We start from the raw sequence: 12,594 nt of genomic DNA on the forward strand, positions 1-12,594 counted from the left end.
TTTTTTTTTTTTTTTTTTTCTTCAATGTTTGGAAAAATATATATATTTTGCTATATTATTTAATGGTTTGAGACACTCTACAGTGTAGTGTGTACCACCAATTAGTTACTAGTGTAGAAGTACTCACTATAGAAAATGTACTGGTGACAGTACTGTGTAGAAGTCTTAGGCACATAAGATGTTTCACAAAACATTTGTCCTAAGATTCAGCCTTAGTGTGTCAACAGGAAATATAAATGTTAGACTCCCAAACATTCCTTTTGCAAATAGAATAGAATAGAAGAACAGGGAGCCTTGCAACAGATGGCATGGCCCCCACATAGCCCCCCACTGAACATCAGGTCAGTCTGGGATTATATTAAGAGACAGAAGCAATTGAGACTGCCTAAATACCTGCCAACAATCAAGAAAAACTGTATCCAGGTGTGCCTAGGAGAATTTGTGCAGTTTTGAATGCAAATGTCGCCACACCAAATATTGATTTAGCTTGTTTTATGTTTTCTGAACTTTATTTACATTCATGCATTTGGCAGATGCTTTTATCCAAAGGGACTTACAGTGAACTTATTACAGGGACAATCCCCCTGGAGCAACCTGGAGTTAAGTTCCTTGCTCAAGGACACAATAGTGGCGGCTGTGGAGATCAAACCATTGACCTTCTGCTTTCTGTTTCTGTGCTTTAGCCCACTACACCACCACTACTCCAACTTTATATGGTGTTAATTGATAAATGCAAACTATTTATGGCATTATTTTTAAAGAAATCCTGACTCTGTAACATTTTTCACATGTGCCTAAAACTTTTGCACAATACTGTATATCACCAGAAATCCAATATACTGAGGTCATGGCATAGTGTATTATAGATTATGTAATTAATGTACACATCTCTAGCAAGACTGTGGGCACTTACCACCATTTTTGTATTATTTTTCCAGGACAATCCACACCAGCTGCCAAATCTGTTTTGTCTTTGGATCCACAACTCTTCACTTGACACATGAGAGAATGGGCAGTGAACCTTTGTGATGCATCTGTCAATTATTCATGAGTAAGAATACTTGCTAGTTCAGGTTTCCTGAATGTAGCTAAACGACAGCTATTAAGTGGCCAAACTATATCTGTGTCAAAAAAGGACAGCATGCAACCATCATTTTCTCTGATGGCAATATATCAAGTCAACCATATTAATGTCATCTGTATTACAGGTAATGGTATCTTACAAAGGACAGAGTGTTCTTTTTTTAAGGGTATGCAAATACTTAATTTGGCAGATGCAAAGCTACCTCATATAACATCTAAAACCTTATTAGCAATATTGTTGTCCCATGTTCGTGGGAAAGAACTTTGATCCACTGCGTTTACCAAGCAAACAGCAGCATCCTGGTGATGTAGAATTTTATTTCTGTAAGTCATGTAGTGTATCAGTGACTCCACCTCTAAAGCAAATTATGTTCTCCATTCTTACCAGTTATGTTCGCAATACACAGGGTTATGTTACTCATCTTCATAGTCCTATGGATATATTATAGACACACACGCACACACACACACACACACACACACACACACACACACACAAACAGCCATTGCTCCATTCACAATGTCATTTGCATTTCTTGTTTGTTTTGTTCTTTAGTTTTGCTTTCTCTGCACTGCAAGATGCCACCATTATCCCTAACAAAATGAACTAATAGACATTTGGAAAGCTTTATAATGTTATTTTTTAAGAACATGTTAATATAATATTAGCTCTTGGTGCAAAAGGCTTAGATAAACATGTCTCATAAGCCCTGGCATGATGTGTTTTCATTGCAGTCATCACACCAGGTGGAATGATACTGGTCCCCGCCCTTAGAGAACACAGGATGCAAATTTACTCATTGCACATATCAGGTTGAGTCACCCTGTGAGAGGAGAGACAGCTGAATGTTCACTTCTGCTCTGCAACCCACACTGGCTAGGTTAAGCAAGGAACAGCAGTCTAAATAAAATCCACTGTCCAACGGACCAGTTTAGATTTCCGTACAGAGATGCCAATAGCAGAACTACTGGGAGTGCAGTTTGACATGCAGCTGCTGGGCAAACTGACTCTGTCTGTGGCCGCAATGCTATTTGTCTCCTTTGTTTTCAAATTTTACCATACCAGGGCCCAAAACAGACGGCGGGGTAGTCCAAGTAGAAGGGGCATACAAGCATCCAGAGAAAGCCACAATGCCTACAAGACTGAACAAGAAGCAAAGAGTAAAGCTGCCAAGGAGGAGTCTGAGAGGGAGAATAATTTTCAACAATCTTCCGAGAAGCCTTTGCAAGAAACCTTTAAAACTGCCAATCCTGCAAATGAGAGAAGCCAGCATATTGAAACTATGGACTTGGACAGTTGTACAAAGGAAGAAACTGCAGGGAAAATCAACATAAAAGAGGATGTGGGCACTGAAGTGGATAATGAAAAGAATTTGGGAAATAAAACCAAACTGACGTTGACCTTACAACCCCCTGCCCCTGATGTACCTGAAAAAGGTCAAGCCAGTTCAAGTGGACGACGATCGCCATGCCTGGTAAAGAAGCTGGATGGTGGTATAGGTGTTGGGAGGGAGCTAAGGCAGGACCTTGGTCATCAAGGCATGTTCTCCAGTTTTCAGTCAAAAGCAGAAATCAAAGTAGAGAATGCGGACCTCATCTTGGATGGCTCAGGAAATTGCAGACCAGGAGTTCATGGAAAGATCTATGATTACTATGTAGAGTCCTCCTCACATTTCATATCAGATTTAAGCCCTACTCGGTCTGTCAGTCCAGTCTATGGTCAAACTGAAGGCAACAGTTTGTTTAAATCCCAATCTCTGGAATTGTCTCATTTTAAGGAATGCTCACGGACACCAAGTCCACAATCTTCCAGTTGTACTATGAGAGATCTTGAAATGTATTCACAAATTAATAACAAGCCTCAAGTTAGATCCAGCAGACAAGTAATCATCCGCCAGGACAGCTATCTAACTGCTGCAGACTCCGAGCTTCCGATCCCCTTCCCCACACAGAGGACGTTAACACCTCGTAGCTGTTCTCCACATCCCAGTGACAGACCGTCAACCTCGTTAGATTCTGTTACAGCAAACATGAATGAACGTGAAGAACCACAGGTGGAAAATGTTGCCGGGGCAAAATTCTTACACTTGCCAGAGAACATGGGTAATGCAGAACTCGAGAGTCTAGCAGGAAAGCTTGATCTAGGCAACTGCTTGGAGGCTTTAGCACTTGCTAAAAAACATGGTCACACTTCCCTTCAGCAGGCTGCTCTCCGTGTCATGTCTGATAATTACCTCCAGGTCCTGAGAGACCCAGCCCTTTTCGGCAGACTAAGAGCAGGGGAGCGTGAGCACATCCAAACGCTGCGCACAAAAGGAAGGAAGTGGTTAATGGTCGCGGATATGGAATCCCAAGACTGGAGTAGAAGTCCATCACGGTCTACAGATCTGGAGTCAGTTAAGACATCCAGTGAAATGTATTACTATGATGATTATAAGGACAGTTGGCACCTTCAAAGCCACATTCCCCAGGAAGTACTATCTAAAGGTTGTGCCATGTGCACTATGGATAATTATCTGTTTATCGCCGTGGGCTTCACGGGGCCCGACCGTGAAGCGACCCCTTCAAAGAAAGTCTACTGTTATAATCCAGTGACTTCGATTTGGAGTGAAATAAGCCCCATGAATGAGGCAAGGCCTCACTGCAAACTTGTGGCTCTGCAGGGCCATCTTTACGCCATTGGAGGAGAATGTCGATCAACAGTTGAGCGCTATGACCCTAGGTCTAACAGATGGTCTTTTGTCGCACCACTCCCAAACGAGACTTTCGCTGTAGCCCACCGTGCCACGGCTTGCAATGGCGAACTGTTTGTAGCAGGGGGCACACTGAGGTACACCCTCTTACGCTACAATCCCAAGACAAACACGTGGCGAGAGAGCATGATCATGGGCAGTAAGGACAGAACCACGGAAATGGTGGCGGTGAGAAACTTCCTGTACCACTTTGATGTCAGTCCTCTTGGCATCAGTGTGTATCGCTACCATGCAGTGGCTCGGTTGTGGTACGAATGCTCATCGTTACGCCTTCCACACTGCACTGCCTTTCAGTGCGTGGCCATGGACAACATAATCTACTGCGTGAACCGACAGTTCACCTTGAGGTTTCTTGCAGATGAGGTATCTCCCAGCTTTGTCGCTCAGGATTTGAAAGTACTCTCCCCGGCAAAGGGCATTTTGTTTCCTTTTGTCCTTGTGCTGCCCGACAGGACTGCTCTACAAACCTGTGTTTAAGCAAGGACAGATTTTTCAAGTAAGAGGCTTCCTGATAAGAGCAAACACTCAGTTTTTATTCTCAGGACCAGGGCATGTTATGTTAGTAGAATGTACCATTTCTTAACTAGAGGCAATTGAGATGAAATATAAAGGCTATTACATTCAATCATTGAACAGCTACATCACAATTACAGAGCACTTACTGATAAATAAATACATTTGCTGTCTCTTTGGAAGCAATTTGTTTGTTTGGGACCACCATTCACACTGATGTCTAAATCAAGCTTTAAATCTCACAAATGTCTAAATATATTGCTTTAAAACATTGAGTGGAAAATGTTAACCAATCAATACTGTATGTAAATTAAGACCTGCAATCGCAGAGCAGGCATCATAAATGACACGAATTGCTGCCATTACCACAATTTATGTGAGCTGGTTAATAATATTCATAACAGTTTTCTTGTTTTTTGTTTTAAGTTATATTCATTTGCATAGCACATTGATCTCACATGGAATTAGCAGGGGTTTTTTAATCTCTGTATTCTATTTTGTTTAATTGTATTATTCATGCATTCACACAAATCTTGCCAGGAGAATGAGATTTCTTTTAGGTCAGTGGTTTTACTCATGAGACATCTCTGATATTAATGTCAACTCTGTGCATCTACTTATGGTTAACTTGTGGTTTTTCCATAGACATTTATATATCAAAGAAGCACTTTGGAAATCCCAGAGGAAGAGTTTATGCTCTTTTTTTTATATACTATAAAACATTATAGAGAGAACTAATGACTTAATGGGTAAGGAAAGAACAATCATATATTTCGCCTCTTCATACACAACTCTGTCTCTATCCTCTGAAGAGCTGAGAATACAATTCTCTCATCTATTTTAACTGAGTCTTGGTTCTTGTGTTAAACTTCAATAAGTAATGAGTTCTGACAAAATGTGCAGTTGCAGCAAGAGCCGTTTGTGTGACCTTAATTAAATTTTCACGCAATTACGCTGTGAAAATTAAAGCAATCTCATAATCAATTTATGTTAATGAAAACATACAATATAACCACCACGACAATCCTGAATGCATGTGTGATCAAAGAGAGCTCTCATGAAGAGAAGAGTATGTTATGATGCAATGCTCTGTGACTTGACACTGTTTTCTCTCTGTGTAACTCTAGCACCATCGAGTGGGGGAGATATCAAGGACGGATGGAGTCTCAACATGCTGGTAAAGAACTAACACGCCATTACAAAAAAGTGACACAAACGAAGAAAGACCCAGTTGGAATCTTCAGAGGGAGAGAGTGGGATTCAGATGCAAAACCTACTCAGTAGGAGAAGTGTGAACACAGATGGCCGAACGTCAAATATAAGCATCCGATTCCTAGTAATTAAACACTTTGATTAACCATAATTAAACACTCAATGGGCTGGGAGTTGGTCCCTTTAGAGTATGTCAATGAATGACTCTACTGATTTGCATTAGCACTGTAGTGACGCTGAACTGTTGACTTTGCCTGCAATACTATTCTGGTGCAAAAGCATAGCATAGCAACAAAGAACCTTTTTTACCCAAAAAATTGATTTTGCAAACCCTCAGTTGAGAACACATAAAAATAGATCTCCAAATACACCCAAACATGGAAAGAATACAGTCTGGCAGAGAGGAATTTTTATTTATTTATTACTATTATTATTATTACATATTGTTATGGTCTTAATCTTACCTTGGTGATAAATGTTTTTTCTCTCTCGTTTAAGCATAAATCTAACAAAATCTAGTGAGATTTATGCAAAAAAAAAAATAAACTAATAATAAATTCAAATGGGATAAAAAAAAAGTCAGTCTTTGTGGTACTGGAGGGCTGAAGGTGCTGAGAGAAAGGCCAAGGGTCACAGCGGGACAGCTGGATGATTGGAAACCTGCCTGTGGGGTCTGTGTTGCAGTGCCAGGTCCTTGTAGCTGTGGTTGCCAGGGGGCAGAGAGCTGGAGAACCGCTTGGGCACCGTGACATGGCGAGAATGACAGAAGGCGCTGGCGGGGTACACAGGGTACGAAGCCTTATACACACTAAGTGTAGGCACAACTGCCTGCTGTTGTTTCACGCGTGTCTGCCAAGACTCCGCTAGGCCAAAGTTAGTCGGGGGGCCTGTGTGGAAGTAGGAGAGAGTGAGGAGGAAAGATAGAAAGGAGTGAAGACATCTCTGTTCCAAAACCTTTGTTCCAACAGCCTACATAGGCTTTTTAATACAGCGTCCTAACTGAAACAAAACACATGGGAGATTTGACTAGGGTTGCCACCTTCAATGTAGGAAAATAAGGCTTCCAATTTCGCGGGGTTTATGCTTTTACGATTTCCCAATGTGGGGGGTTCTAACCCTATTGGCAAATAGTTTTTTCTTGACGTAAACATTACTAAAATAAAGCGTTTATTGTAATTTTGCTTATGAAGTTCATTTATCTAGTTAGTTTTAGGAAAGTTTAGTTATTTTTACTGGACAAATAGACAAAAATACTAACAATACTACTTTTCAAATGCCTTTTAAGTAGAGATCCATAATAAAAAAGACATTATTTACATGTTTAAAATGATGATAATATAAACAATGTGTGTAATAAAAAAAATACAAAATAAAAATATTTGTGTGAAAATGATTGCTATAATTTTTGGTAAAAATATGACTGTCCCACAGATGTGCAGTCATCTCTATCACAACAAACAATTTTGTATATAATAATAATCTTTTTTTATTTATTTTTTTATTTCACTTGTGAACAGAATATTTCCATTGGGTGTCATTTCCAATCAAGATATAATTTTGCCAAATTATGCCAAAAATATAAACAATTATGAATTTATAATAAATCAATAATATTGAGAGAGTGGGAAAAAACAATTAACACGATTTCTAGAAGTCCACAGTGCCAAAAGTGCACGAAGTTGAAGAAAAACCCAACTATGTTGCCTACCTTTTGGAACAGCTTTTCAGAATTTTGTATTATTATTATTATTATTTTAAATAATGATATTTAAACAGTTTTCCCGATGACTCCCGGTGTCGTTCTTTGTTCTACAATAGAGAGGCCTTTGTAACTTTCATGTATGTCTTTAAATAACAATAAAATCAAGAGATTGGACAAAGAATGTTAATGTTTGGTCAATGTTAACATTAGATATATCCATAATGATACAGGGATGTTCTCCAACATTAATTCAAAAACTGTACTGGAGTGCATTAAAACCAACCATCTGGAGTAAAGAGAATGCTTAATACCTTGGATGGGGTGATCTGACCTCTCTGGGACCCAGGCCAGTTTGTCAGAGTGCCAGGAGCGCAGTGTAGGCAGCGTGCAGGAGGCCTGCCGCCCGTACGACTCATCATAGAGTGAGACCAGGTACTGGGAGGCGGGAACACCATGATGAGAGAGCAACTGCCTTGGAGGAATACCCTGAAACATGGATTAAACCCACGAATATTCAATTTAACAGACCAATGAGGGATAGAGTAGATCACTAAACACACAGCTTAATATATAAAACTCAGATTAAAGTTGAAGAGTGTTTGATATACAGTAGATGCATCAAATGAAGAGGGATTAGATGAAAAGGACTGATATTTCAGTGTTTTAATCACATGTTGAATATGATTAAAATACACAGGGTGCAACGGGGCAAAAGGCAACTCGTAAGGAAAAGTCTATCAAGATAAAAAAATAACATAATTTGAGTCAAATTAATAGTAACGGTAGATATAGGGGAAATAGTTATTGGGCACAATATGTCAAGTTATGCTAATTCTTTTGAGACAGCAAGATGCTTTTTTTTGAGTAACAAATTAAGATAATTCATATTCAAAATAACAATGTGTGGACATTGTATTTTGGCTTTACTATGCATAATGTGTAATGTAAATGAATTTAAACCATTTGAATACTGTTCACAAGACTCCAGACTGTCATTTAAGGGCTAAACTTTTGGCCTACCGAGTCATGTGACACAACAAAATAACGTTGATTTCTGTAAAGCGCATCTACAGATGCAGAGCCAACAAAAAAGCCTCTGGTAAGAATTTCTTTCATCGAAACCTGTTTGGGTGTAAAGAGTAGCATCTCTATTTTCCTTTTATATGCCACTTTAAAGAATTCATTCATTTTTTGCACATCAGCACACTGATAAACACGATGTCCACGTACGTGGATTTTGAGACATTATTCCCTTAAAAGTTGAAAAATTAATAACTTTCAACATTAACACATCTGTGGGTCATTTTGATTCATTTTAATATACATTTTTTATATATTTCTTTTTTCCTATTCATTAACATTAGTAAATGCATGCTTATATATACTCATTTTCTTATTGAGAATAAATGGGTTCATCCAAAAAACTTTGCTTTTGCAAAGTTCGCCAGATGCAAATAAGGTGCATTTTGAACTGTTCTGGGACCAGTGCAGACAGACATCACACTTGAGGTTAAGTCTTTCCCTATTTAGAGACAAAGGGAGCAAGGGAGCATCCTATAGCTTTCATAGGATGTTCGTTCACTTCTAAAAATCAGACAAAAGTTCAGTTTCAGGCTGCAGATGATGTTTGGACCATCAACATGTTTGGCAGACATGGGACAATGGTAATCAGTACATAGATTCAGAATTTATCATGTATAATTTATCATGTATAAATATGGTCGGCAGTGATTGGATGATGCTGGCCATTACTTTGAATCAGAATTAATTATGCAAATGTATGATTTAATGTCTGTAATGTCTCAAAAACATGAATAACCAACACTCCTGGAAACATGATAAACAATTTGATTAATTTTTTTCAATTTCATATCTTAGTCCTGCTGTTCACATATGTGGACATATTTTTTTTTTTATTTTTTTTTGGAAATGTATTTGCTTTTTATTTACAGTATTTCATTTTTTTGCCGTGATTCTTAGCGAAATGGAAAATGCACACAGCAGTCACGTTCGGGTCTTAAATGTTAGATGATATTACCTCAAAATCAACCTTTAGACCTAGCATGTAACCACATAATGAATCAGAAACATTTTGCAGTTCATACTGACATACAGATGTTTAGGAAAGTAATGTGGTAGTTGGACACCCATTTCGTGTTGATAAGTTATTCATTTAATCTTTATCCAAACAATGACAACGAATGGTTGCCTAGCATCTGATTTTGTGTTCCACAGAAAAAAAGAGTCATACGGGTTTAGAACAACATGAGAGTGAGTAAATGTATTCATTTTGGGTGAACTAGTCCTTAAGTAATGCCATGTCTATTAAATGAATGCCTGTGTCATTACAAAAACTGAACATTTGCTCTCTGGTCTGTTTGTAATGTTAAATAATTTATAAGCTGATGGATTAGACCCCAAACCTCTGATCTGCGAAGAGCCTTTCTCCTCACGACAGCATCGGGCCTGTGCAACATGTGTGGCGTGTAGTCCAGCCTGTTGGTACTGTTTGCTGTCTTGCACTCTCGAGTGAACTGCCGCACACACAGTCACAGACACACAAATAAGACTGGCAGAAACACTCAGCAAACAAAGCCCACGCTCAGCAGAGCTCACGCTTGCTTATTGATTGCAGATGCACTTCTTCCACAGCTCTCGTATGTCTCCTCCTGATTCTCGCCGACTGCAGCACGACTTTAAATCCCATCAACCCCATTTGTCTGTCTCCAGTCTGTGCTGATCGAGCTGATCAGTAGTGCTAATTACTTTTTCATAGATCCGAGCACTGTCTGAATGACTGCACCACTTCCAGGGTTTGTACATTGCATACGGAGAAGCTTTTAAGCATCGTGTTAACTACTCAGAACTACTTAAAGGAATATTCCAGGTTCAATACAAGTTAAGCTCAATCAACAGCATTTGTGGCATAATGTTGATTACCCCAACATTTTATTTTTTTCGACGTGTCCCTTCTTTTCTTTAAAAAAAAGGACATATCTGGGTTACAGTGGGGCACTTACAGTGGAAGTGAATGGGGCTAACACATTAAAATACTCACTGTTTCAAAAGTATAGCAACAAGACGTAAACAAATGTGTGATAACATGAATTTAGTGTAATTTTTCTGTGTCCAAAGTCCAAATTTACAACTTTATTGCCATGACAACATAACACACGTAAACCCTAAAATGACTGTAACAACTACAATTTAAAAAACTTTACAGGTCAAATAATACACAAGTTTTAACAGAAGAATTATCGCTTCTAACAAATTATAAGCTTCACATTTCTGCTTTTAAACCTCCAAAAATTGGCCCCATTCACTTCCATTGAAAGTGCATCACTGAAATTTTTGCTTTTTTAAAAGAAAAAGGACGGATGAGTCTAAATAATTTTTTATGTTAATCAACATTTCATCACAAATGCTGTCGATTGAGCTAAACTTGCATTGAACCCAGAATGTTCCTTTAACCATTATGGGCAATTATAGGCAGTGCTGAGTGTAATCTGATTACAAAGTAATTAGTTACTGTAATCTTAATACTTTTTAATTATGAAAGTAGTGTAACATGATACATTTCAAATTATTGTAATCAGATTACAGTTAGGCTTTGTTCACACTGCAGGAAAAAACTGATTTTCTTTTTTGTGACTGTTCAAACTGCAAGTTTTATGTGGCCAAATCAGATTTTTTTATGTTCCGGCTACAGGTGCTTTTGCTATCACGTCCACATTAGTTGTCACGATAATGCCGCAAACATGCATGAGATTTTAGCCATGGATGTTTTACCACTGATAATGCTTTTCATGAGTGCAGTATCCATATATGATATTTATCTTGGGGTCCTGTATTTTAGCATAAAAAGGTCAGCCGTTGAGACGAGACCTGATTCCTGTGATGAAATGCTTAAGCGTCCCGTATTTGCGTGACATTCAATACTTTACCGCATTGTGGTTTCATTGGGTAAGTTAAGCTATTGTCTGTATTATTATAAGAGAGTGCTTTGTGTGCTCTGTAACATATAATTGATATATGAGTGTGTTTCATTCAGACGTGATTATCTCTATGCCCTGTTTACCTTCCACTATGAGTTTTGTAGGGCTGAAATGTGTAATAAAACAGGCTGAACTCACTTTTGAATTCATTTTTATTGAAATTTCTGTTTGTAATGATCTACTACATGGTCATCATATTGTATTAAATTCTAAGTGCCCTGTGAAGGCATTAGTTATGCTGTTCGGAGCAAAGTATGTTTTCTTGGTGCAAAACATGACGTATACCAACCGTAGCAAAAACACTCCAATCTGAGACGCATTAATAAAAATCAGATTTCAATCAGATTCCAAACCCTCTACGATTGTGTTTTGGGTGAGGCTTGTAAAAATTGGATTTAATGTGTTTTTGTCCTGTTCAGACAACAAAAACCTAAACGGATTTGAGTGACAGCATCAAAAATCTAATTTATTCTGCCTGTATGGACATATAGCCTTAGTGACTTTCAATGAATGTAATCATTTTTAAGTGCATTACTTGGTTTACACATGTTTCTAAAAAAATATTATGTATAATACATTTAAAATATGAATTAATATGTACGTCTGTGCATTTCTGTGACAGCTGAAATTTATGTGGCATTAATATATATAGATATTATTTTGAATTTGTTGAGCGGAAATCAAATTTTTTTATACAAACACTTTAGAAAGTAACTTAAAAGTAAAGTAATTAGTAATGTGATTACTTTTTTGAAGAAGCAGTCATTGATCTGATTACAATTTTATAGACGTAATTAGTCATTTGTAGTGAATTACTTATTTTCAGCAACTGATTATAAGGCATAAAATCATACACATATTTTTCGACTGGTTCAACTTTGCATGTGTTCTCACTTTATCGAATGTACCAAATAAAACAACAACTCATCAAATCAGTTAATGCTTCCTTTAAAAAACATTTAAACTTTTAATTGGTAAAACACTTAAATCTGTTTGCAAACAGGAAATGGGGTTTCTGTAATTATTGTATATCTAATTTTAACAAATACATGTGGAGATTCCATTCTTTTTCATTCTAGCAGAATTATCAGTTAAGAATACCTACAGCACAATTAACTAATACTTTAATTGTATCTATAGTAATTACAACATTCTATTTAAATTCAGTCACACAATAGACTTTAAAATCTTTTATTCCATAACATGAATATTACCTACTTGCAATTTCTCCTCCACCCAATTACCAATGAGTACTTTGGTGCCATACTTCTGCTCTATTCTCCAACCAGGCTGGCTCCATTTGTCATGAGGCTTTTCCATTTTGCATTAACAGTAT

At 37.7% G+C, this 12,594-nt stretch overlaps 2 protein-coding genes across 2 annotated transcripts; one reads left to right on the forward strand and one right to left on the reverse strand.

Moving 5' to 3' along the window:
• The first annotated feature begins 1,950 nt into the window (after positions 1-1,950).
• On the forward strand, positions 1,951-5,622 carry klhdc7a (kelch domain containing 7A). Its single transcript, XM_052101851.1, has 2 exons — positions 1,951-4,332; positions 5,477-5,622. The coding sequence occupies exon 1, from the start codon at positions 2,034-2,036 to the stop codon at positions 4,311-4,313; it is 2,280 nt and encodes a 759-aa protein (XP_051957811.1). The 5' UTR covers positions 1,951-2,033; the 3' UTR covers positions 4,314-4,332; positions 5,477-5,622.
• A 562-nt stretch (positions 5,623-6,184) lies between these two features.
• cfap107 (cilia and flagella associated protein 107) lies at positions 6,185-12,588 on the reverse strand. The gene is made up of 4 exons (XM_052101853.1): positions 12,477-12,588; positions 9,687-9,797; positions 7,575-7,749; positions 6,185-6,448 (listed from the first exon to the last, which is right to left on the reverse strand). The coding sequence occupies exons 1-4, from the start codon at positions 12,576-12,578 to the stop codon at positions 6,192-6,194; spliced, it is 645 nt and encodes a 214-aa protein (XP_051957813.1). The 5' UTR covers positions 12,579-12,588; the 3' UTR covers positions 6,185-6,191.
• Positions 12,589-12,594: the final 6 nt, after the last annotated feature.

This window comes from Xyrauchen texanus, chromosome 32, assembly GCF_025860055.1.
Source record: "Xyrauchen texanus isolate HMW12.3.18 chromosome 32, RBS_HiC_50CHRs, whole genome shotgun sequence".
Taxonomy (NCBI): domain Eukaryota; kingdom Metazoa; phylum Chordata; class Actinopteri; order Cypriniformes; family Catostomidae; genus Xyrauchen; species Xyrauchen texanus.

Coding starts and splice junctions, on each gene's coding strand:
- klhdc7a (XM_052101851.1), top strand. CDS start 2,034: ATGCCAATAGCAGAACTACTGGGAGTGCAGTTTGACATGCAGCTGCTG.
- cfap107 (XM_052101853.1), bottom strand. CDS start 12,578: ATGGAAAAGCCTCATGACAAATGGAGCCAGCCTGGTTGGAGAATAGAG. Junction 7,750..9,686: donor AGGCTCTTCGCAGATCAGAG/GTTTGGGGTCTA, acceptor TCCATGTTTCAG/GGTATTCCTCCAAGGCAGTT. Junction 6,449..7,574: donor GTCAGATCACCCCATCCAAG/GTATTAAGCATT, acceptor ACTTCCACACAG/GCCCCCCGACTAACTTTGGC.